This window comes from Gadus chalcogrammus, chromosome 19 (assembly GCF_026213295.1).
Source record: "Gadus chalcogrammus isolate NIFS_2021 chromosome 19, NIFS_Gcha_1.0, whole genome shotgun sequence".
Lineage (NCBI taxonomy): Eukaryota > Metazoa > Chordata > Actinopteri > Gadiformes > Gadidae > Gadus > Gadus chalcogrammus.
This window is the reverse complement of record NC_079430.1, coordinates 3,036,082-3,060,090: the sequence shown is the minus strand read 5'-3', so window position 1 is coordinate 3,060,090 and position 24,009 is coordinate 3,036,082. Positions and strand designations below refer to the sequence as shown.

Here is a 24,009-nt window from a genome sequence, read left to right as displayed (position 1 = left end):
GGAAGTACTACGTATCAGCGTGAAAATCCCGCTGCCACCGGTGATCAGGGAAGCTGACTCTGTGGAGCTATTCAAAGAAAATCTCAAAACGCACCTCGACAATCTTGCTTTTGGAACATAGGTGTAGGAAAACCCACAGATGCGATGTGATGACCACTCTGTGTTTGTTTGTGCTATTGTTAATGCAGTAGCCTATGCATTTCCATTATGTACTTTTCCGTTCTAATTCACTATCATTCATTTTCACGGTTGACTTTTCGTTAAATCATTATATATTGAGCTTTAAGCCAGGAACCAAGCTAATCAACCGTCAAGTTAGTCATAAAACGTTTGATCCAGGGCTTTTTTTTTGTAAAAATTAAGGAAAGACAATGGTACAAGACTGTCCATTTATTTTGTGAACGCCTTAAGGAACTACTCATCTCATAAAACATTGCGACCTTTTCGCAATGGTACAACCCAATAATTGAGCGTTTCTTGAATCTTATTACCGTTGTCTTTATTATATTGTTGATATTGTTAATACAAGTTGCGTCATATTCTATGTGTGTTTTTTATATTCTATGGGGAAGTCATTTTCAAACACAAATGTGCTCTCATAGTCTGGGTTCACCTGTTCAAATGAGAATATATATTGAAATACTGTATAAATGTCAACTGTATAGATGAACACTAACTCATATTCATTCACTTTATAATATATATATTCTGAATAAAGATATTCTATAATACTGTATGAATATATACTGCAATACTCTATGTAAACTACTGCATACTGTAATTATGTGTAAATATATACCATACAAATACTTCTAGTCTGGTTTCACCTGTTACAGGTGTGTGTGTGTGTGTGTGTGTGTGTGTGTGTGTGTGTGTGTGTGTGTGTGTGTGTGTGTGTGTGTGTGTGTGTGTGTGTGTGTGTGTGTGTGTGTGTGTGTGTGTGTGTGTGTGTGTGTTAGTGTTTCATATAGTGCGTAAGCGTGAGCGTCATCCTTGGCGAGCCGTATCGTTATCAACAGGACCCTGAACGCGCCTCTACAAAAGCCACGCTACTGTCAACTGGCCAAATCTTAATGAAAAGCAATGGACGTTTCTGTTATATACGAGGTTACGTTATTGAAAAAGTTTGCGCAGTCGAGAAATAGCGCGTAATTTGAGTGAGAAAATGAGGTAATTTGAGTGAGTAAAGCGTTTGCTTCACGCTTCTTCGGTCCAAGTATGTTAATGTTTCAATATTGTGTGATTTATATTTTCTACTTTCAATTGCTATGAAGGTGTCACCTCCAACGTAGTCTCGCAAAGCCAGACCAAACTACAGCAAGTACCTCCAACGCGATAGCTAACTGCGGATACAGGTCATTGTTGACATCGCTTCTGATTGGTCACCTTCACTCAGGCTTCTGATTGGTCACCTCACGCTGACACAATCCAACATGGCGGCGCCCGTGCGGCAGCTTTCTCGTTCTTCGGATATTCTGCTTAAAAGGTTTTTCAGTGTTTGTCTGTTGTCTAGTTTATTAAGAGTTTATACCTCATAGTTTTGGTGAACCAGAGGTATTTGTCCTCCCTGGATCTATACACACGTGCCCCGACCAATCTGAATATACATCGCTGATTGATGTGTTGACAGTTCAGTAGAGGCTCACATGGCGCCCTCAATGCGTTAACACCCTCGGGTTTAGAGCACTATTGGGTCAACAGGACTATTGGGTCTAGAAGACTACTGTGTCTCCAGAGGACTACTGGTTCTTGAGGACTACTGGGTCTAGATGACTACTGGGTCTAGATGACTAGTGGACTATTGGGTCTAGATGACTACTGGGTCTAGATGACTAGAGGACTATAGGGTCTAGAGCAGGGGAATTCAGCTGAGCCCCCCCCCCCCAATTTTTTTTTCTAAATACCTGTGTTTTGAAAGCTATTTTAATTATTTTACACATTTCAAACATCTCCGATCATAATTTTAAAACATTTGGAACATATTTTTGAAACATTTGAAACAGATTTTTTAACATATTTTTTAAACATATTTCTGAAACATTACATCTTTTTGCGTTTTTAAACAACAAAATTTAACAACTTTATCTAAGCATGTTTTAGCTTAACCTTTTTTAAATACATTTGAACATCTTAATCTGTCTAAACTGCCAGTTTACAGATTCATTCAGGGTCCTCAATTATTATAACCAACTGAAAACAACGCCGGTTTGAAACTAAAACTGTGATTCTGAAAAAAGTATAAATGCTATCAAAATTCCGTTTAGATAGTATTGAAGATACAAGTGTGTAGATTTGTTTAATGGTTTGAACGATGGTAAACGGTTGAAAAAGGAATGAGTTACGATGTCTAGAAGTAGGTGTATCAGAATGGGCTGACTTCTTCAATGAAAACAGCTGAAAACGAAGCAGTATGAAACTAAAACTGTGATTCTGAAGCCATTTTAAATGATATCGAAATTCTGTTTCGATATTATTGAAGATACAAGTGTGTAGATTTGTTAAATGGTTTGCACGTAGATAAACGTTTGGAAATTGATTTAGTTATGTTACTTCTACAGTTGAAGTACGACTGATGATTTGAATCATCGTCTTTCAGGGTTTTCTTCGGGTTTATTTTTTTCTCACGTCGCGCCCCCCCTGAAGAACTCTGGCGCCCCCCAGGGGGGGGCGCGCCCCACAGTTTGAAAACCACTGGTCTAGAGGACTAATGGGTCTAGAGGAATATTGGGGCTAGAGGACTACTTGGTCTAGTTGACTATTGGGTCTAGAGGACGATGCTCTCAATACAATAATACAAGAACCAAGCCAACGTTGTCATGAGTTTCCCACTTAGTACATGTTCTGACACTTAATGTGCGTACTAATTGGCACTTAATATACGCACATTGTATGTTCTACGTCTTAGTACATAGTGTACGCACTTTTTGTAGTTGCACTTCCTGGTACTTAATGTACGCACTTATTGTTGTTTTACTTCCTGGCACTTAAAAATAGTAATTTGTTTAGCATCTTATCATAGCTATATTTGTTGTATACAGGGAATTTGTTAACCTTGCGATTGTGAGTGCCAGGCACTATGAACATCCTTACTGTACTGACAGCGATAGATGTTTCTCCTTCTTCTGACAAATGTTGTAAGTCGCTTTGGAAAAATGTGTCTTCTAAATGCCCTAAATGTGAATGTTGTTTCTGTGTTTACCTGGATTGAGTTGGAGGAGGCATATGTAATTTCCTAGTTGAATGAATGACAGGTCGTGTAATGAAGAGGGTGATCGGGTCAATGTCAATCAAGTCATTTGATTTTGTCATTTTTCTATAAAAAGCTTCTTTCGAGCTGTTACCATTGTTAATTGCGTTTTTGCACTTTCAGTAACATATCTTTTAAATACGTAGAACCATTTGGTATTTAGAAATGCCTGGCTCTCTAATTGTACATATTCATTTGAGCCATTTAATATCATTCCTATGTTGATATTAATGTCATATTACGTGCAATATATTTATGTATGTTTTTCATTTAATATATGATCTATTTCTCAACAGGAGCCAACTTATTTGGAAAGGAACCCAGCGTCTTCTTTCAAACGGTGTGTTTTCACTTTTTAACGACCCTAACCATTTAAACTAAACCCTAACCATTAAACATAACCCCTACCCTAACCCTTTAAACCAGGAGTGTGAAACTCATAAGCATGCAGGGCAATAATAGACCAGATGCTACTAAGTTTTGGCCGAACAATGAAATGTGACAAAAAAGGTATCACCTGACAGTCCCACCCTTTTCGGTTGATTAACCAACTGACAGGACCGATAGACAACAGGCCGAGAGGGATAGATCTTTATAGTATCGTTCTGGTGGTGAATATATCATTTATAACTGCTACTTGATGTGTGCACACTAAGCATGTTGGGCATCCATTCACTGACTAAATATTTATTCTTACAATCATTTTGAAAAATGGTCAGTTTTGTATCAGCTTTTCTACTATTAGAAAGGAACATCTTAGTTGAAGTAAGGAGTTGGCTGTTCTTACCTTCTGATTTATTTGGGGCCTATTGGGTGTCTAGCTCCACTTAAGTTATTTTGGGAATGACTTGAGTGGATATCTATCCATTTCATATTCCTATATTTATTTTGTTTTGCAAAAATAGATATCCTACACATTTTGTAGATGTTTCTTAAATATTGCCCCCAGGGTCCGATTCAACAACCCACGGGCTACCAGTTTGAAACTCCTGCTTTGAACTAACCATTGCACCCTAACCCTCTAACCTTACCCCTAATTCAATGTTTGCTAGAATCAAGGTTAGCATAGAGCTTCGAGGTTTGCACAGGGTTGATTGTGAGGTCATCATGAGGCTGATTGTGAGGTCATCGTGAGGCTGATTGTGAGGTCATCATGAGGCTGATTGTGAGGTCATCAGAAGGCTGATTGTGAGGTCATCTTGAGGCTGATAGAGATGTTATCATAGGGCTGATAAGGAAGTAAGGATATAGATGAGTGTGAGGTAAGGATAGGGCTAGATGTCATGTCACCATAGAGCTGAATGCCTGAAGGACTTGTCCTCTACTATCCTTTTCTTCCTGGTAGGAAGAGCCCCTGCTCCCCACTTCCTGCAGGCCCGCTCCCGACTCCTCCCCCTGCTGGTTTTCTCAGGTACTGGCTACCTTGGTTATGACCAATATGGCCGTTACCAGGACCGACGATTGGCAGAGCTTGGGATAGAGGCTCCGCCCCCTCTTGCCAGCGATAATCAGGTTTGTCAGAGAACCATATATAGACACAATTAATGTACCTGTGTGTTTGTGTGTGTGTGTGTATGTGTGTGTGTGTGTGTGTGTGTGTGTGTGTGTGTGTGTGTGTGTGATTTCATCCAACCTAAAATGCTTACTAATTTGCTATATACAGGTGCATCTACATTAGAATATTTCGGAAAGTTAATTCATTTAAATTCAATATAAGATGAAACTAATTTATAAAGTAGATTCATTACATCCAAAGTGAGGTATTTCAAGCCTTTTATTTGTATTAATCTTGATGATTCTGGCTTACATCTCATGAAAACCCAAAATTCAGTATTTAAGTTCAGTATCTGTGCATCACTGAAACCCTCCACAAGGAGGCTCAGCCTCAAAAGGTCATGGCTAAAGAACATGGCTGTTCAGAGTGCTGTATCCAAGCAAATTCATAGAAAGCTGAGTGGAAGGAGAAAGTGTTGTAGGAAAAGGTTCAGAAGCAACAGGTATAACCACTGCCCCGATAGGATTGTCAAGCAATGGCCATTCTAAAATGTGTGGGAGCTTCACAAGGACTGGACTGAGGCAGGAGTCAGTGCATCAAAAGCAACCACACGACATATTCAGGACATGGGCTGCAACAACTGTCTCATTCCTCGTGTGAAGCCTCTCCTGAACCAGAGACGACGTCCAAAAGCATCTTACCTAGGCTAGGAGAACTGTCTCTGTCGCTCAGTGGTCTTTCACCGATTCACCAGATTCTGAAAGAAGAATGGAGAGGCACAGAATCCAAGTTGCTTGTCCAGTGGGAAGTTAACAGTCAGTGAGGATCTGGGGAGCCGCGTCATCGTGTTCCAAAGCCAACGCAGCAGTCTACCATGACGTTTAAGAGCACTTCATGCTTCCTTCTGCTTTCAAGCTTTATGGAGATGCTGATTTTATTTTACAGCAGGACTTGGCACCTGCCCACACCAGCAAAAGTACCAATACCTGGTTCAAACCCTGAGCCCCATAGAAAATGTATGGGGTAATGTCAAGAGGATGATGAGTGACACAAGACCCAACAATGCAGACGAGCTGAAGGCCGTTATCGAAGCAACCTAGGCTTCCATAACACCTCAGCAGGGCCACAGGCTGATCGACTCTGTGCCACTCCGCATTGATGCTGTAATTCATGCAAAAGGAGCCCAACCAAGTACTGACTGCATATACAAGAACATACTTTTCAGAAGGCCAATTCTGAGATACAGAATTTTGAGTTGTCATGAAGTTTAAGCCATAATCAAGATTAATACAAATAAAGGCTTGAAATATTTCACTTTGGATGTGATGAATCTATATAATGAGTTTCACTTTTTAAATTGAATTATTGAAATGAAGGAACCTTTCCACAATATTCTAATTCATTAAGATATATCTGTATATCTTGTCTCAAATGTAGTATCTTTGTGTACCATGAAAAGCGCTTGCATAATAATCTATGATGTCTTATGTTAACGCTCGACTACCTAACTTATTTTGATTCCGTGTTTGATCACTAGAAGTCAGACAAGGATCTCAACGTTCCCCAACCTTGGTCTGTTGGTACTTAGGAGATGTCTGAGTAGGAGTGGCTAGAATAAGGAAGGGAGATTTTCGTAGGGAGCCTTGATATCTGCCTCCATCTGTACTCCAATAGGCTGTGCATGGATTGGAGGGTGTAGTTGAGGCGTTCCTTCGACTGAAGGCTCAGACTCGTCCAGGAGGTCATGGGTGGTGTTTCCCTAGCGATGATGGGCAGATGTCCCATATTTGATCTTGCCAACATTTCCCCAACCAACCTAGAGAACACATGTAGCCAATTATTGCCGATACAATATGGAAACCTTCATCAAGCATGTTAGAACAGAGGTTCTGACAGCAGACTGCCCCTGGACTAAACGTATCGTTCTTATTGTACATCCTTGAAGCGTATACATGAGCACGCATCTAGCAACACGGCCAGCCGAGAGGAGGTGTATGTCTGTGAAAGGGTTCTCAGACGTTCTCGGTATGTTTTGCCTTATAACCGTGACTCGCGCTAATTTACCTTTTCAAACTTTATTCAATCATCCACAACAAAAACCTTGATGGTACAATTCCTTACCAAAAACTAAAATTACATAACTGTCCGTACAATGCTACTGAAAAGGACCGGAGTGTCCCCTGTGCTCAGTTTGAACTAGGGATATGCATTTCTGGCAAAAATACTATTCGATATTCGCTCAAGAACCCCGCACGCACAAACGCACCTCGTATACACGCACACACAATGACACAGGGGGAGGCTTTTATGATTTGTATGAAATCAATCTGTTTATTTCAACAACTGCGCCATCAACATTCAACATCAAAATTATTTCAACGTTGGTTTAGGCAGATAGGCCTACATGCGCCGAAAACAGATCGCTATTTATTTTACTGAACACAGCCTGCATGACGGTGAACTAGACACGTCTTTAGCATATGGAAACTATGGCCAAAAAAATAACTTCACACAGTGTGCCTTTTTACAATTTATTTGTTACCAGCATTCGAATTGTTGATAGTCTGCCAAAGACGTTGACGTCGCTTAGCAACCGAGGTTGCTCGGGTGGATAAGTTAGGACTACTTCTGGAGTGATACGATAGAAAGTGAAAAATATACTTCCTTGACAGCGGTCATTATATGCTTAGCAACGGTGAATTATCCAAAAATGATTCACCACCGGAAGTTGTGAAGTCCTATGCAAGTGAACAGAGCGTTCAACAGCATTGAGAAGAGCCGTGGAATAAATAGTGTCACAAACCGACCGTGGCGGTTGTGGCAAAGAGGGGAGACGCACACAATTGACTGAGTTTAACAAAGAGATTTATTATAAACAAGTGAATATAACATAACATAACATAACATAAGGTATGGCGTTTGTATTCAATCTAGTCAGTGATGTAAGTGTGTGTGTACGTAAAAGTGTATGGGTGTAGTGTTGTCAGGTGTAAACATAGGATACAACTAAACCAAAAGACCAAAGGAACAAACAAGTGGTGCCTCCCAAACGAGAACCACCCCGACACTGGGCTCACAGGTCTACTTAAATAATCCCAGCTCAGGTGTTGTCAATGAGCTTGTTAAACTCCCCTCGTTAGGGTCGTGACAATAGCGATAGTCACATTCATTATTCAATATTCTACGTGACTCAGACTATTTGACTATTCAACGATCGTTGCCCATCCCTAGTTTGAACCATCCTATAAACACGATGCGGCACATTGTGCGCCTGTGCTTGGACCCTAGTTCCCAATGTCGTCTCAGATGGATAGAAAGTACCCACTCAGTCCTCATGAAAACACAACAATACGTTGTTAATAGGCTGAGAAAACAACATTAGAATGTGAGCCTGTTGCACGGCGTATGTTCATGCTGGGAGAATACTGCGGGCGAAGACCTCTAATCCCTGTGCTTCAATCCCAAAAATATGTTTTCAAACATGGTTTAAACTCCAATGAACACTAACCAGCCAAAACATGAATCATTCAATTCCTGACCAAAAAGGGAAATATGCCACGTTGCCGTCCATTGCCGGTGCTTTGATTCTTTCAGTGCGCTCCATCAGGGCACCAAATTCAATAGTGACACTGATCCTATTGCCTATCTCCTAGAAAAACAACTACTTTCCTTTCTTTTACTTTAACAAGGATGAGATGCTGGTCGCTTGGATCAGGAGTCCACCCTTTTTTTTGAAAGAATTAATGTAAGGGAGACATGCAAGCTACTTATTATGCTGTTGAATGCTCTGAGCCTTGTCAGTCAAAAAGAGAACAAACCAGATAAACTGGTTTGAGGGAAATATAATTAAACAGCTCTGTGGGCACTGGCAGGGTTTTAGTTCGCAATAATATATAAAACCACCTGATGCCGCCGTTTTGATTCCATTCAAAATGCTTTATGGGACGACTATTGTTTTGAACAGTATTACCGATGCATTATTTATCTTTATTTTTTGTACTTGTTGGAAGTATGTTTTCTTTCCCTACGAGAGTTTTGTACTTTGTTATTGCATAATAATTTAAAAATATTTATTATTATTATTATAATATATATATTTTTTATACATTGGTAGTTAAGGCGGGGCCTTACTGTTGTTAAGGCTTAACCATACAGTGCTGGGGGAAACACTGTGTATGGTGGTTGCTGGTTCTGTTACTACTACTCAAATAGTGTAAGAGAGGTTTGAACTTTACATGCTTTTAGAGGTGTGAATTTGAAATATTTTTATCCACACCATAATTGTATGTTTAAGAGAAAAATTTCGACGTTTTCATTTTTAGAGGTGGTACATTGACGGGGCTATTACCCAAAGGATTACAGTGAAGCCCGTTTAGCAGGTAACGGCAGCAGCGTTCTTGCTCAATACTGGACCAATAAAAGGATGATTCTCGATTTGGGGTACTGTACGTTCCACACCAAAAACTAAGATGCAAATTCGCAGAATAGCTCAAAACGCAACGTTGTCCAAAATATTTACTGCTCCATCGCTCTTGCGATTTTGTTTTTCCATTTAAAGGAGCCGCGCTTTTTGCCTGCACGCTCCTAGTTGAGGCAAGTGCTGCTGCTGATGCCGAGCCACAAAAACACAAGATAGTCATAAGTTTGGTCAATAGAAAAAGTATAATAAGCATAAATACATGAAACACTGAATAACTAATTAATGGAGCGATTGCTTATATGCTAGATTATAGCTTAGTTGATCGCTTGTGTGTGTGTGTGTGTGTGTGTGTGTGTGTGTGTGTGTGTGTGTGTGTGTGTGTGTGTGTGTGTGTGTGTGTGTGTGTGTGTGTGTGTGTGTGTGTGTGTGTGTGTGTGTGGTATTGTTTATTATGGAAAAGATCCGCTCACCGGGAGCATTTGTGCCAGGCAGACACACGGCAAACTGACAAATTAGAAATATTCTTTTGTGCGGTATCTCCCTGCTTCTGAAATGCGCGCACATCTCCACCCACCACTCGTCCGCTGGTTTCCATCAGCATTCCACTGTGCGACCATCCCTGTTTAGTAATGCGGATTGCATATGCCCTCATACATTGTTGAAATCATATGCTGGATGCTTTATTCTTTCTATGTGTTTTTTAGTGAATGATCGGGCTATAATAAGACCACGTTGGCTATGCAATCTGGGGTCAAATACGATGCCCTGCAATAGCCGCAATTATTCTCTGACGCACCATGATGAAGGAACAAATGTGTGGTAGGAACTAGGAAGTAAAGTTCTCGTGTATGTTTACTGGGACCCATGCCGGCTAGAGACATCTACATTCCGATTGGCTGGCGGTCATTTACAGCCGAAAGGCTACTAGCTCATTTGCATAGAGTTTAGCTGTTTTCAACTCTCATTTACAGCTTTACAGCTTTAAAGCTACCGCTCAAGCGTTTAATCGCTCCTATCGCTTTATCGCTCATGCCTAATAGAAAGTGAATGGGCGTTTATCGCTCAAAACGCTTTACAGCTCTGGGTGTGAACGCACTAATACTCTTGTTTGTGTCAATGTTGAAAAAACCCAAAGCTACCCTTTGACAATAGTTTAAGAGGGGTATTCGTTTACTTTTTTTCTGGGAATAAATTTTAAATCGTTTTGGAGATGTTTATTTTTACTAGTTTCAGAGGTGTGTATTTTACCTTGTTATAAAGGTGTGCATTCTAAATAGTTCAAGAGGTACAAATACAAGTTCAGGCTAGTGTGTGTGTGTGTGTGTGTGTGTGTGTGTGTGTGTGTGTGTGTGTGTGTGTGTGTGTGTGTGTGTGTGTGTGTGTGTGTGTGTGTGTGTGTGTGTGTGTCCACCCACCAGATATGTCTTTACACATGTTTACCCAGATCTTATCTGATTGTTCGAAATGCTCATGCCACCTTTGCCTTATATTTATCACAAAAGAGTATACAGACATAGAACACATGAACCACATAATAAGTAGGCTTACTGCAGAATTAGCTTCAAAACTACGTAATAAATAATGCTTATTACACACATTCCACATAATCAATAACAATAAATACTACTTAATAGTTAATTCAATAATAAGTTTATACACACACACACACACACACACACACACACACACACACACACAGCACGGGGTGTTTATTCTACTTACACCATCATTGAAAGCTGGACACCTCTGCCAAAAAGAACAGGAACGTTGTTGACCAATCTGAATCTAGTAACCTATAATGCTTTGGTACAACATATAATAACTTTAAATGAAGAAAAAGGTATTTTATATTATTCAGAATTATAATGTTACGGTAGTAATATTATGAATTCATATAAATACGTCACATTATAATTACATTATGGCCAGACACTGAACTGTAGTGCGGTTGACGTAGCATTAGCTACTAATCCCTCTCAGAGAGAGAGAGAGGCTTAGAGAGAGGGAGAGAGACTGAGGAAATTAAGCCCCTCCTCTCCTTCCTACCGTTACAACACATCACCTATAACAGACAGAGATGGGCTTCAAATCCTTCTCTAGACTCAACCCCCTGTAGACTCAACCCTCTAGACTTGACCCTCCTCTAGACTTGACCCTCCTCTAGACTTGACCCTCCTCTAGACTTAACCCTCCTCTTGACTCAACCACCTGTAGACTCAACCCTGTAGACTCAACCCTGTATACTCAACCCCCCTTTAGACTCAACCCTCTGGACCTTCTAAAGGTTGATAGTCAGGGGATTTAGGCAACATGTGTCCGAGGTTACCTCTACCTTCCGCCTCTTCTCCGTCGTCATGGTGAGATTTCGTCGGCCGTCGCCACAGGGTCGTCGTGGTAACGGGGAAGACCTGCACCGCGTGCGACCCCGGAGCCGGCATGTGTTGCTTGGGGCAACGGCGTCAGGCGGGGAGGGAGAGCGAACAAGCAAGACGGAGCGAGAGAGAGAGCGGAGGGCCGCTCGATTCAGGTAGAGAGACAATGGAATACACTGAAAGAGATAGAATGTGTTGAGAGAGAGAGAGTAGAGATATGGTGATAGAATGTGTTGAGAGAGAGAGAGAGTAGAGATATGGTGATAGAATGTGTTGAGAGAGAGAGTAGAGATATGGTGATAGAATGTGTTGAGAGAGAGAGAGTAGAGATATGGTGATAGAATGTGTTGAGAGAGAGAGAGTAGAGATATGGTGATAGAATGTGTTGAGAGAGAGAGGGAGTAGAGATATGGTGATAGAATGTGTTGAGAGAGAGAGAGTGTAGAGATATGGTGATAGAATGTGTTGAGAGAGAGAGAGAGTAGAGATATGGTGATAGAATGTGTTGAGAGAGGGAGTAGAGATATGGTGATAGAATGTGTTGAGAGAGAGAGAGGGAGTAGAGATATGGTGATAGAATGTGTTGAGAGAGAGAGTAGAGATATGGTGATAGAATGTGTTGAGAGAGAGGGAGTAGAGATATGGTGATAGAATGTGTTGAGAGAGAGAGAGGGAGTAGAGATATGTTGATAGAATGTGTTGAGAGAGAGAGTAGAGATAGAATGTGTTGAGAGAGAGAGAGAGTAGAGATATGGTGATAGAATGTGTTGAGAGAGAGAGAGAGAGAGAGAGAGAGAGAGAGAGAGAGAGATATGGTGATAGAATGTGTTGAGAGAGAGAGGGAGTAGAGATATGTTGATAGAATGTGTTGAGAGAGAGAGAGGGAGTAGAGATATGGTGATAGAATGTGTTGAGAGAGAGAGTAGAGATATGGTGATAGAATGTGTTGAGAGAGAGAGAGAGTAGAGATATGGTGATAGAATGTGTTGAGAGAGGGAGTAGAGATATGGTGATAGAATGTGTTGAGAGAGAGGGAGTAGAGATATGGTGATAGAATGTGTTGAGAGAGAGAGTAGAGATATGGTGATAGAATGTGTTGAGAGAGAGGGAGTAGAGATATGGTGATAGAATGTGTTGAGAGAGAGGGAGTAGAGATATGGTGATAGAATGTGTTGAGAGAGAGAGTAGAGATATGGTGATAGAATGTGTTGAGAGAGAGAGAGAGTAGAGATATGGTGATAGAATGTGTTGAGAGAGAGAGAGAGAGAGTAGAGATATGGTGATAGAATGTGTTGAGAGAGAGAGGGAGTAGAGATATGGTGATAGAATGTGTTGAGAGAGAGAGTAGAGATATGGTGATAGAATGTGTTGAGAGAGAGTAGAGATATGGTGATAGAATGTGTTGAGAGAGAGAGAGAGTAGAGATATGGTGATAGAATGTGTTGAGAGAGGGAGTAGAGATATGGTGATAGAATGTGTTGAGAGAGAGAGGGAGTAGAGATATGGTGATAGAATGTGTTGAGCGAGAGTAGAGATATGGTGATATAATGTGTTGAGAGAGAGAGGGAGTAGAGATATGGTGATAGAATGTGTTGAGAGAGAGAGGGAGTAGAGATATGGTGATAGAATGTGTTGAGAGAGAGAGGGAGTAGAGATATGGTGATAGAATGTGTTGAGAGAGAGTAGAGATATGGTGATAGAATGTGTTGAGAGAGAGAGAGTAGAGATATGGTGATAGAATGTGTTGAGAGAGAGAGGGAGTAGAGATATGGTGATAGAATGTGTTGAGAGAGAGAGTAGAGATATGGTGATGGAATGTGTTGAGAGAGAGAGGGAGTAGAGATATGGTGATAGAATGTGTTGAGAGAGAGAGGGAGTAGAGATATGGTGATAGAATGTGTTGAGAGAGAGAGAGGGAGTAGAGATATGGTGATAGAATGTGTTGAGAGAGAGAGGGAGTAGAGATATGGTGATAGAATGTGTTGAGCGAGAGAGAGTAGAGATATGGTGATAGAATGTGTTGAGAGAGAGAGAGTAGAGATATGGTGATAGAATGTGTTGAGAGAGAGAGGGAGTAGAGATATGGTGATAGAATGTGTTGAGAGAGGGAGAGTAGAGATATGGTGATAGAATGTGTTGAGAAAGAGAGAGAGTAGAGATATGGTGATAGAATGTGTTGAGAGAGAGTGGGTGAGACATGTTGATATGTGTTGACAGAGAGAGTGAGAGAGTAGAGATATGGTGATAGAATGTGTTGAGAAAGAGTGAAAGTAGTAGAGACATGGTGATAGAATGGATAAAGAGATAGCAATATATTTGTTGAGAGAGTGAAATAATGTGTTAGCAAAGAGACACTGGTAGAGAGACAGTGATGAAACTGTTGAGTGAGAGACTGATAGAGAGACATGGTGAAAGAATGTGTTTAGAGAGGTTGCTAGAGGGACATTGATGGCATATGTTGAGAGAGAGAGAGTGGAAGGGAGACATACTGACAGCATGTGTTTAGAGAGTGGTAGAGAGGCTTGTTGACCCGATCAGCTGCCCAGGGTGGGCGTGCAGCATGCTGATGGCACTTAGAGTGTGTGTTGTTTATAAAGGTAAGCAGATTAGGTGTGTGCTCAGTAGGTCAGGTTGCCCCAACTTAGTTAGCTGCTGTTAGCAGGGCTCACCTATATTTAGCTGCCCGTTAGCCTCATTATTCCCATGCAGGAGTTGGCCTTGTGTCTTTGTGTTGGTAGCTATGTTCAAGTAGGTTCTACTCCATGGATGTGTCCTCAAGCACGCGTCTGCTTGACGGCCGTCAAATGTCATCCTTTAGCAAACACACCTATCCATGTAGCTTGTTGATCTCTCCCCGCCGTCAATATGCCTGCCCTGCCTGCCTGCTATAGCCGATAGCACTAGCTACCCCCAGGTCTAGCTAGCTGAACCCACCCACTAGCAATGTAACTTATATACTTCTTCCTGCCATCAATATCCTACACTTTAGCGCTTGTTTGCTAGCTTGCCCGTTACGTTTGCTACCCTGTTGCGCGTGTTCTGACCCCAAGAGAAACTTATTGTTAACTGTTCCGCGCCTTACGTTCATCCTTTCTCACTTCGTCTCTATCCTCCTCCCTTCTTGTCTTCGTCTCCTCCTCCCGCTCTCTCACTCGCATGTATTCGTCCCCAGGCTGCAGTTTCCTCAGCTGGCCTTAAGGAGGCGCCTGGGTGCTCTGAGGCGCCGTGCCACGCCCCTCTCATTCCTGCTCTACTTTTTATCGCTGGGCCACGCCCCTCTCCGCAAGCCTGGCGCTGTCGGCAACTGGGGCCCGACAACCAGGGTAAGGCTCAGGCGACAGGGGGACGGGACGTAGTGGTCACTCGCCGTGGTCAAAATTGGTTTGGCTATCATGTCTCTCCCCTTTGGCTTGTGGTGACTAGCGGTTTGGCTAGTGGTGAACAGCGGTTTGGCTAGTGGTGACTAGCGGTTTGGCTAGTGGTGACTAGCGGTTTTGCTCGTGGTCACTAGCGGTTTGGCTCGTGGTCACTAGCAATTTGGCTAGTTATCACTAGCGGTTTGGCTAGTGGTGACTAGCGGTTTGGCTATTGGTGACTAGCGGTTTTGCTAGTGGTGACTAGTGGTTTGGCTAGTGGTGACTAGCGGTTTGGCTAGTGGTGACTAGCGGTTTTGCAAGTGGTGACTAGCGGTTTGGCTAGTGGTGACTAGCGGTTTTGCTAGTTATCACTAGCGGTTTGGCTAGTGGTGACTAGCGGTTTTGCTAGTTATCACTAGCGGTTTGGCTAGTGGTGATTAGCGGTTTGGCTAGTGGTGACTAGCGATTTGGCTAGTTGTAACTAGCGGTTAGGCTAGTGGTGACTAGCGGTTTGGCTAGTTGTCACTAGCGGTTAGGCTAGTGATGACTAGCGGTTTGGCTAGTGGTGACTAGCATTTTGGCTAGTGGTGACTACCGGTTTTGCTCGTGGTCACTAGCGGTTTGGCTAGGGGTGACTAGCGGTTTAGCTCATCGTCACTAGCGGTTTGGCTAGTGGTCACTAGCGGTTTGGCTCGTGGTTACTAGCGGTTTGACTAGTGTTGACTAGTCAAACACGCGAAGCAATATTTGCTTCGCGTGAGATTACTTGAGTAGAGCGTGAGGCGGGACCTGACGCAGAAAGTATGCAGTGGAAGTCACAGTGTACCCTAGTACACACAAACCCTTCCCTAGTACACACAAACCCTACCCTAGTACACACAAACCGTACCAGTGGCGGCTGGTGATCAAAAAGTTGGTGGGGCACAGTAATAGACAGGGGGTCTGGGGTCCCCCCCCCCCCCCCCCCCCCATTTCCTGTATTCTGGTGCATTTTGGGGATGGCCACTACCTATTTACCTACTATTCATTCAGATCCATAGCCTACATCCGACTTGCAGGGCCTGGACAAGCTTACACTGCATATACAGACCTACTTCATGGCCATTCCACCAGCCATTGCTATTTGACCCAATGTTGTTGACCCTGATATTGAGGCAAATCATAATTACTGTCCTATACCGTCCATTTTTTCTGGGTCTCAATGTCTACTTCAAATGCAGTTAGAAATATGGGACAGTTGCTTCATTTTGTTTATATGCCACAGGCCTAAATACTAAATTAAATTATGTAACTTACTTGCTCCTTTTAAGTATAACATTGTTTGTGGAGTCCAATTCCTCCACTGAAAAGGGTGGAAAGTGCTTACAACACTCTGCTAGTTAGCGATATATCCCTTCTCTACCTGTAGTTGTGTTGCGCGAATGCTGCTGAGGGAGGTAGCCTATTTGATTGATTCGCTGAATTGTCCAATCTTGTGGTGTTAACAAAAAACAAAAGTGATACCATTGGCCTGGGGCGCACACTGGTTTTTCTGGCGCCAATAAAAGTTTGATAGACAGCAAAAAGTAGGCAAGCTTACATTGACTTCAACGTGGCCGGCGCCCCTGACTTGGAGGAGGGCTTTATTACCAATAACTAGCCTAGCCCAAATCATTGACGTTCAAAGCGTTACCTGGTACGCACAAACCGTACCCTGGTACGCACAAACTGTACCCGGGTACGCACAAACCGTACCCTGGTACGCACAAACCGTACCCTGGTACGCACAAACCGTACCCTGGTACGCACAAACCGTACCCTGGCACGCACAAACCGTACCCTGGCACACACAAACCGTACCCTGGCACACACAAACCGTAAACTAGTACACAAACCGTAAACTAGTACACAAACCGTACCCGGATACACACAAACCGTACCCGGGTACACACAAACCGTACCCGGGTACACGCAAACCGTGCCCGGGTACACACAAACCGTACCAAAATCATATTTTCAAGCGGGATCGGCACACAGTAACGGTACACAGTAGTCACACTTATCAAACAAAGGCGATCCTGGTTCAACTTTCCCCATAGCCTTCTCGAGCCCAGTCAGTCACTGTGGGAAGGCATGCTGCCGTTGGTGTCATTTGATCTCTTCTTGACTTCATTTTGAAACCTTGTTTTAATTAGATGGGCAGAATAATAACCATGGATGTATGAATGTGCTTCCACACATTCACCGAGCAGTTGCAATTGTAAAAATGCTTTTCAGATTAATTTAAAATAGGATTTTGTTATAAAAACATAGTATCAAAGTTCAATTTGTAACTACTAACTGTAATACTGATCAATAGATTACCACGACAAACACGGCTACATCTTGAGGATGCGTTTGAAAGGTGGAGTGGGTTAGAGAAGGGTTTCATGACGGAGACCCTATGCGGTGGTTTATAATAATAAGAAGACAATCAATTAATAGCAAAGCTGATCAACCTATAGTATAGGACTCGTCGGCGCTTGTCATTGTCGAAATATACCAATTGTGCTCATCTAAATACAAAATGAAGCGTTCAGCTGGTCTGGCTCCAGCGTGCGTTGAGGGCCCCCTGGTGTCCCGCGGGGCCCTCCGGCCGGGGGGGCAGTGCACCGAGCTCTCACATGCTCTGCATTAAGACTGCAGTATCCATTTTAACAATTGCTGTCACTGTTGAATATATTGTATAAAATAAAATAAAAACACACAATATATTATCCTGAACCTGTTTGGCCTCTCAGATTGTAATGTGTTCGCTTTTCATAGATTTCTAGGCATTTTCTTTGTTTCAGTCTGGTTAACCTTCAGAGAAATGAGTCGTAAGGACCATCCCTAACTAACTAACTAGGACCCGATCAATTAAACCAACCAGTCTTTTTGAAAATGACATGCAACCTCGACTTAAAATATGTTTTTAGTAGTCCAATAATGAAAATATGGCAGTGCCCATCTCTAGTATCTAGGTAGGTAGGTATCATGTTTACTAGTTTTACACATCATATCCAGTGTGTTTCTCTGGACATCCCCTAGGTAGCGTTGGACCACACATTATATCCAGTGTGTTTCTCTGGTGTTCCAGTTTGTTGTGCCACATTAGATCCGGTGTGTTTCTCTGGTGTTCCAGTTTGTTGTGCCACATTAGATCCAGTGTGTTTCTCTGGCCGTCCCCTAGGTGGCGTTGTACCGCAGCATCCCCACTCGGCTGGTGTCGCGGGCGTGGGGTCGTCTGAATCGTGTTGAGCTCCAGCATGGCTCAGGAAGCCAGTCTATAGGCTCTATATCTGGACCTTTGGCGTCAACATGAAGGTATAAATAGTTATAATAATGTCTATAGGCTCTATACCTGGACCTTTGGCGTCAACATGAAGGTATAAATAGTTCTAATATTGTCTATATGCTCTATATCTGGACCTATGGGGTCAACATGAAGGTGTATATATAGTTCTAATATTGTCTATAGTCTCTATATCTGGACCTTTAGCGTCAACATGAAGGCATATATAGCTCTAATATTGTGTGTGTGTGTGTGTGTGTGTGTGTCAGGAGGCGGAGGTGGAGGATCTGGCTTCTTATCGTAACCTGGGAGAGTTCTTCAGACGACCGCTGAAACCCCACACTAGACCTGTCTGTCCCTCTAGCTGTGTGGTGAGACAATACACAACACAATACTGTCCTATACTCTACAATATGCATTATTCTGTACCCCGGCTAGACCTGTCTGTCCCTCTAGCTGTGTGGTGAGACTACAATCTACAATATGTATCATGCTGTACGCAAGCTAGACCGGTCTGTCCCTGTGTGGTTAGACCAATACTCTATACCTCGCTAATAAGCACTTTAAGGTTCCTGGCCTTTGACTTTTGGTGTACCCCTAAATTCTTATCAATTGATCATATTCCAACGGCGCATCATACATACTGTACTGCAAGAAGGACATGGCTAGTGGGAAACCGTGGAGAGGAAAAGGGAGCAAAACTCTACACGAGAGGCGGCCAAACAATTCTTTGCGAAGTGCCATAAGAACATTTTGCCATAGAAACATGACAATAACAAAGATTACTTCAGTCTGTAAATGTTATTTTAAAAGCGTTCAGAAGGATCGTTATATAAGGCATGTTATGCGTACATACATCTCTACAATCCTTCGCAATATCTATATTTATATATCTATCATAGATAGATATAGATTTGGATATATATACATATATAGATATATAGATAAAGAGATGTATATCTATGATTTGTATATCTATCTACCATGATCTATATATCTATCTATATCTACCATGATCTATATATCTATTTCTACCAGGATCTTTATATCTATATCCAATGCTTTGTGCCACATCAACATTCAAATGCGCTGAAGGAACAAATGACGTGTAGTATAGGGAGGAGCTACTGACCTTCACACAGAACATGATGTCAAACTATTAGTGTTGGGAGTGGCGGAGGTGTTCTATCTAGAGGTTTCAGAGCATTCATTAAGAGGTTATTTCCTTAAAAAAAAAACACCATTTGTACAAGTAAAAGAAAATCATCTGATAAGATCGGCAAACCGATACATCAGTCCAGCTCTAGTTAGAATGACTTTCTCTTTTGGTAGAGTCAGTATGGGTTGATTGACTCTCTTGTTAGAAACTGAATGTCTGACTATTGGTAGAGTCAGCATGGGATTGAACGACTCTCTCTTGGTAGAGTCAGTATGGGTTTGAATGGCCATCTCTTTCTCTTGGTAGATCAGCCCAGCCGATGGGCGTGTCCTCCATTGTGGGCGCGTCGTGAACGGAGAGCTGGAGCAGGTGAAGGGTGTTACCTACAAGCTGCATGACTTCCTTGGACCAATCACCTGGGGCTCCACCCCAAACACAGGTAGCTACGAGCGCTAGCTAGGGGCTAGCTTTGGACGTCAAACACGGCCGAGTAACTTGCATGGTTGCTAACGGTTTGAGCTGAGTGTAGTCTTTGCTCCGCCTCTCCAGGAGGCCACGACCCCTCTATGCCAGACCCGGCGGCCTTCGAGGAACAACTCCTGTGTAGCCCTGGCAACCAGCTGTACCACTGCGTGGTGTACCTGGCCCCCGGCGACTACCACCGCTTCCACTCCCCCGCCGACTGGACCATCGAGCACCGCCGACACTTCCCCGGTATCTCTCTCTCTCTTTCTCCATACGTGAATTGACAGAGACCCTGGGCGATCTATATGATGATGTAATGTTCATCCATATGATGATGTAATGGTCATCTATATGATGATGTAATGTTCATCCATATGATGATGTAATGGTCATCTATATGATGATGTAATGTTCTTCTATATGATGATGTAATGGTCATCTATATGATGATGTAATGTTCATCCATATGATGATGTAATGTTCATCTATATGATGATGTAATGGTCATCTATATGATGATGTAATGTTCTTCTATATGATGATGTAATGTTCATCCATATGATGATGTAATGGTCATCTATATGATGATGTAATGTTCATCTATATGATGATGTAATGGTCATCTATATGATGATGAAATGGTCATCTACGTATATGATGATATAATGTTCATCTATATGATGATGTAATGTTCATCTATATGATGATGAAATGTTCATCTATATGATGATGTAATGGTCATCTATATGATGATGTAATGGTCATCTATATGATGATGTAATGGTCATCTATATGATGATGAAATGTACATCTATATGTAGGGCTGCAAATAATGATTATTATTATCATTAAAATAATCTATAGATAGTTTTTTCGGTTAAATTCAATATTTAGTCTATAAAAATATATAATAGGAATAATAATCAATAATAGGAAATGCCAAAAAAGCTATTCATTTATAATGATCCATGAACCAAATATTTAAAACGAACTGCAACAAGAAGCTGTTAATATTTGTACTTGATAAATAACATAATAACAACAATCCATTAATCGATGAACAATATTCGACTTGATTTACAACATGTGGGATCAATCAAACTTCTAGCTATATAATGTAACGTTAATCTATATGATGATGTCATGTACATCTATAGGACGTGGTCTAGCTGTAGCGGGATATCATGTCTGTCTATGATGATGACATGTACGTCTGTAGGACGTGGTCTACAGGGTGTCCGCGCATCCTTAAAAAGTCTTAAATTCTAAAGTTTCTAAATTTAAGGCCTTAAAAAGTCTTAAATTCGTTACAAATGTCATAGGCAAATGTTAAATACTGTAACTCAAGGTCTTAAATTTGTCGGGGCAGGACTATTTATTTTTCTCGTGGGACTTTTCAGGGAGGACATGTAGAGAGGCTTCATCCTTGCTAGCTGCATATATAAACGATTATCTGCGTGCTTGCTAGCTAGTCTGCGACAATGGGTAGGTGCAAATTCAAGGACAGTTGGCTGGAAGATGTCAGTTTCCGAAGTTGCCTCGCGTCTGTTGCCAACCCCCACCATCGCGTGTTTGAGGTCTTAAATTTCATTCAAGGTGGTATTAAAAAGGTCTTAAAAAGTCTTAAATTTCACTTGCTGAAACCTGCAGATACCCTGGTCTAGCTATAGGATGATGTCATGTCTGTCTATATGATGATGTCATGTACATCTATAGGAGGATATCATGTCTGTCTATATGATGATGTCATGTACATCTATAGGAGGATATCATGTCTGTCTATATGATGATGTCATGTACATCTATAGGAGGATATCATGTCTGTCTATATGATGATGTCATGTACATCAATAGGATGACGTCATGTCTGTCTATATGATGATGTCCTGTCTCTAGGTCCACTGCTGTCGGTGAGTCCCAGCGTGGCCAGGCGTGTGCGCTCGCTGTTCTGTGTAAACGAGCGTGTGGCGCTAGCCGGCCGCTGGCAGCACGGCTTCTTCTCATTGGTTGCCGTGGGAGCCACCAACGTAGGCTCCATACGCATCTACTGTGACCAGGTAAGGGGGCGGGGTTTAGGCACCAAGTAAGGAGGAGGGGCTTAGTGACCAGATAAGGGGGCGGGTTGATGGACCAAGTAAAGAGGAGGGGCTTATTGACCAGGTGAGGGGGCGGGGCTAGGTTAAATGGTTTTGCATCCTGTCCTGCGACCAGCACGGGGCAGCCTAGGCCGGACTACAGGAAGTAACCCAGGACATGATCAGAGGCCATGTTGAGGTGGGGATCGGCTTAGTGTCATGGTAAAAGAGTCATCAGGGACAGGGTTGATCTGCGACCACCACACTGCTGCTGGTTAGAATCACATTATCAGGAAAGAAGCAATCTAATAATTCAGCCTCAAACACTCTGACATAGTTCTAAAACGTCTACTGGTGTTGTTCCTCTGCTGGGAGAGCTAGCCTGCCAATGCTGACTTTAGCTTAGCCAGTGGTGCATTCTAGAACACTCATTGACAGTTTTCAATGCTGGATTTACACCCTGTATGTCCCTCCCATGTCCCAAATCACAAAAAATAAACCTTTTAAAGAGCCAATACTTTGCTCTAAATTTGACTGTGCAGCTGAGGCTAGCAAGTTTATGCTCAAAGAAAAAAGGTACAGCCGATGAATTGCTGCCCGAATGGTGTAGGACCGCATGTGGAGACTAGTCACCACTGCCAGAATCCTGAGGCCGATGCCGTTTGCTCTTCGGCGGCTATGCCTCGGCAGCTCTACGGTTTTGTCATGCGAAGATTTTACTAATATTTGATATTTATAGACTTGTAGCTACCGCGGCAATGTCTCATTGGGACGTAATAGCGTTTAGAGTAATTAAGTCTGTCTGTCTGTCTGTCGGTCTCAGGAGCTGCAGACCAACACACCTCGCTACACCACCGGCTCCTACAACGACCGCAGCTACACCAGCCCGTTGGCCGCCTCCCCCTCCAGCCCGCTGGCCGCCTCCCCCTCCAGCCCGCTGGCCGCCTCCCAGGAGGAGCTGCCGGGGATAGGCTTGGCGTTGAGGAAGGGGGAGCCTCTAGGAGAGTTTAACCTTGGCTCCACTGTGGTCCTTCTCTTCGAAGCTCCGCCCGACTTCTCCTTCTCCTTGAGACCGGGCCAGCCAATCCGCTTCGGCCAACCCCTTGGCAGCCTGTGATTGGTTGGGAAGTAACACGCACCAACAAAACGTCTAACAACTCTCTTAATTTCCCCGGACGTTAATTAAGTCCATCTTCTTCTTTGGGTTTGGCTTAGTTTGTTTCTACTTTACAACATATTTAAATACCAATCTGCTGCAAGTACACCGATATAAATACCGATCTGCAAGTACAATGTATTTCAATACTGATCGGCTCTCAGAACACGTTCATTTTTACCTCTTCCGAAGATGATGGTCGAATTCTTTGTTAAATGTTTTATTTCTGTTGTTCTCTGTGTTGACATAATTCACCTCAATGTCAATTGTGATTCAATCACAAGGCTATAATTTTGGTGGACTGTTAGTCATTAATAATGTTTTCATGAATGCCAAAAATATCCATGAATAATTATGACTAATTTTTCTTTTTTTATCCCAAAATTGTGTTTAGTTTATTTAGTTTAAGTTAAAATCTATTTGTTTGTGAAATATGAATATGTAAATACATACAATAAAAACTTGTTGGGGCCGTGTCCACCGAGCTGTTTTCTCTGAGAGCCGGCATCTTTTATAATTTGTGGCCGCGTAAGACAAAGAGCAATCGATGTTTACTGCACAGCCAATCCGCACCCCCTCCCTCCCCAACTCACCCATACAACATGGGAGCACCAGATCCATTGAGGGGGAGAGTTACGACAACCCAAGTTCAAAGTGCTCGCGCCTCGTCGTTCAGGGAGACTGAAACATTTCAAGCCTTTATTTGTATTCATCTTGATGATTAGCGCAGGAAAACCCAAAATTCAGTATCTCAGAAAATCTGAATATTTTGAAAAAATTCAATATTGTACACTAAAAAGTGTCAAACTCTGATCAGCTCAGAAACGCATAACACTTGTAAAGGTCTCCTGACCCTTTAAATGGTCTCTCGGTCTGGTTCAGTGGGCTTTAAAATCATGGGGAAGGGGTTATGGCATTACCCTGCGACCTTCTGTAAGGGTTTCAATCCGCACTAACACTTAACCCCCCCCC

At 42.4% G+C, this 24,009-nt stretch overlaps 1 protein-coding gene across 1 annotated transcript; it reads left to right on the top strand.

The window, feature by feature from the left end:
* Nucleotides 1-1,050: 1,050 nt before the first annotated feature.
* Nucleotides 1,051-23,645, top strand: pisd (phosphatidylserine decarboxylase). The gene is given in 10 exon segments (XM_056578683.1): nucleotides 1,051-1,486; nucleotides 3,544-3,587; nucleotides 4,593-4,759; nucleotides 18,081-18,147; nucleotides 18,150-18,214; nucleotides 18,452-18,553; nucleotides 19,648-19,780; nucleotides 19,891-20,055; nucleotides 21,703-21,863; nucleotides 22,705-23,645. Coding segments are annotated over 10 exon segments (1,251 nt in total). The 5' UTR covers nucleotides 1,051-1,433; the 3' UTR covers nucleotides 22,999-23,645.
* The last annotated feature ends 364 nt before the right edge of the window (nucleotides 23,646-24,009 follow it).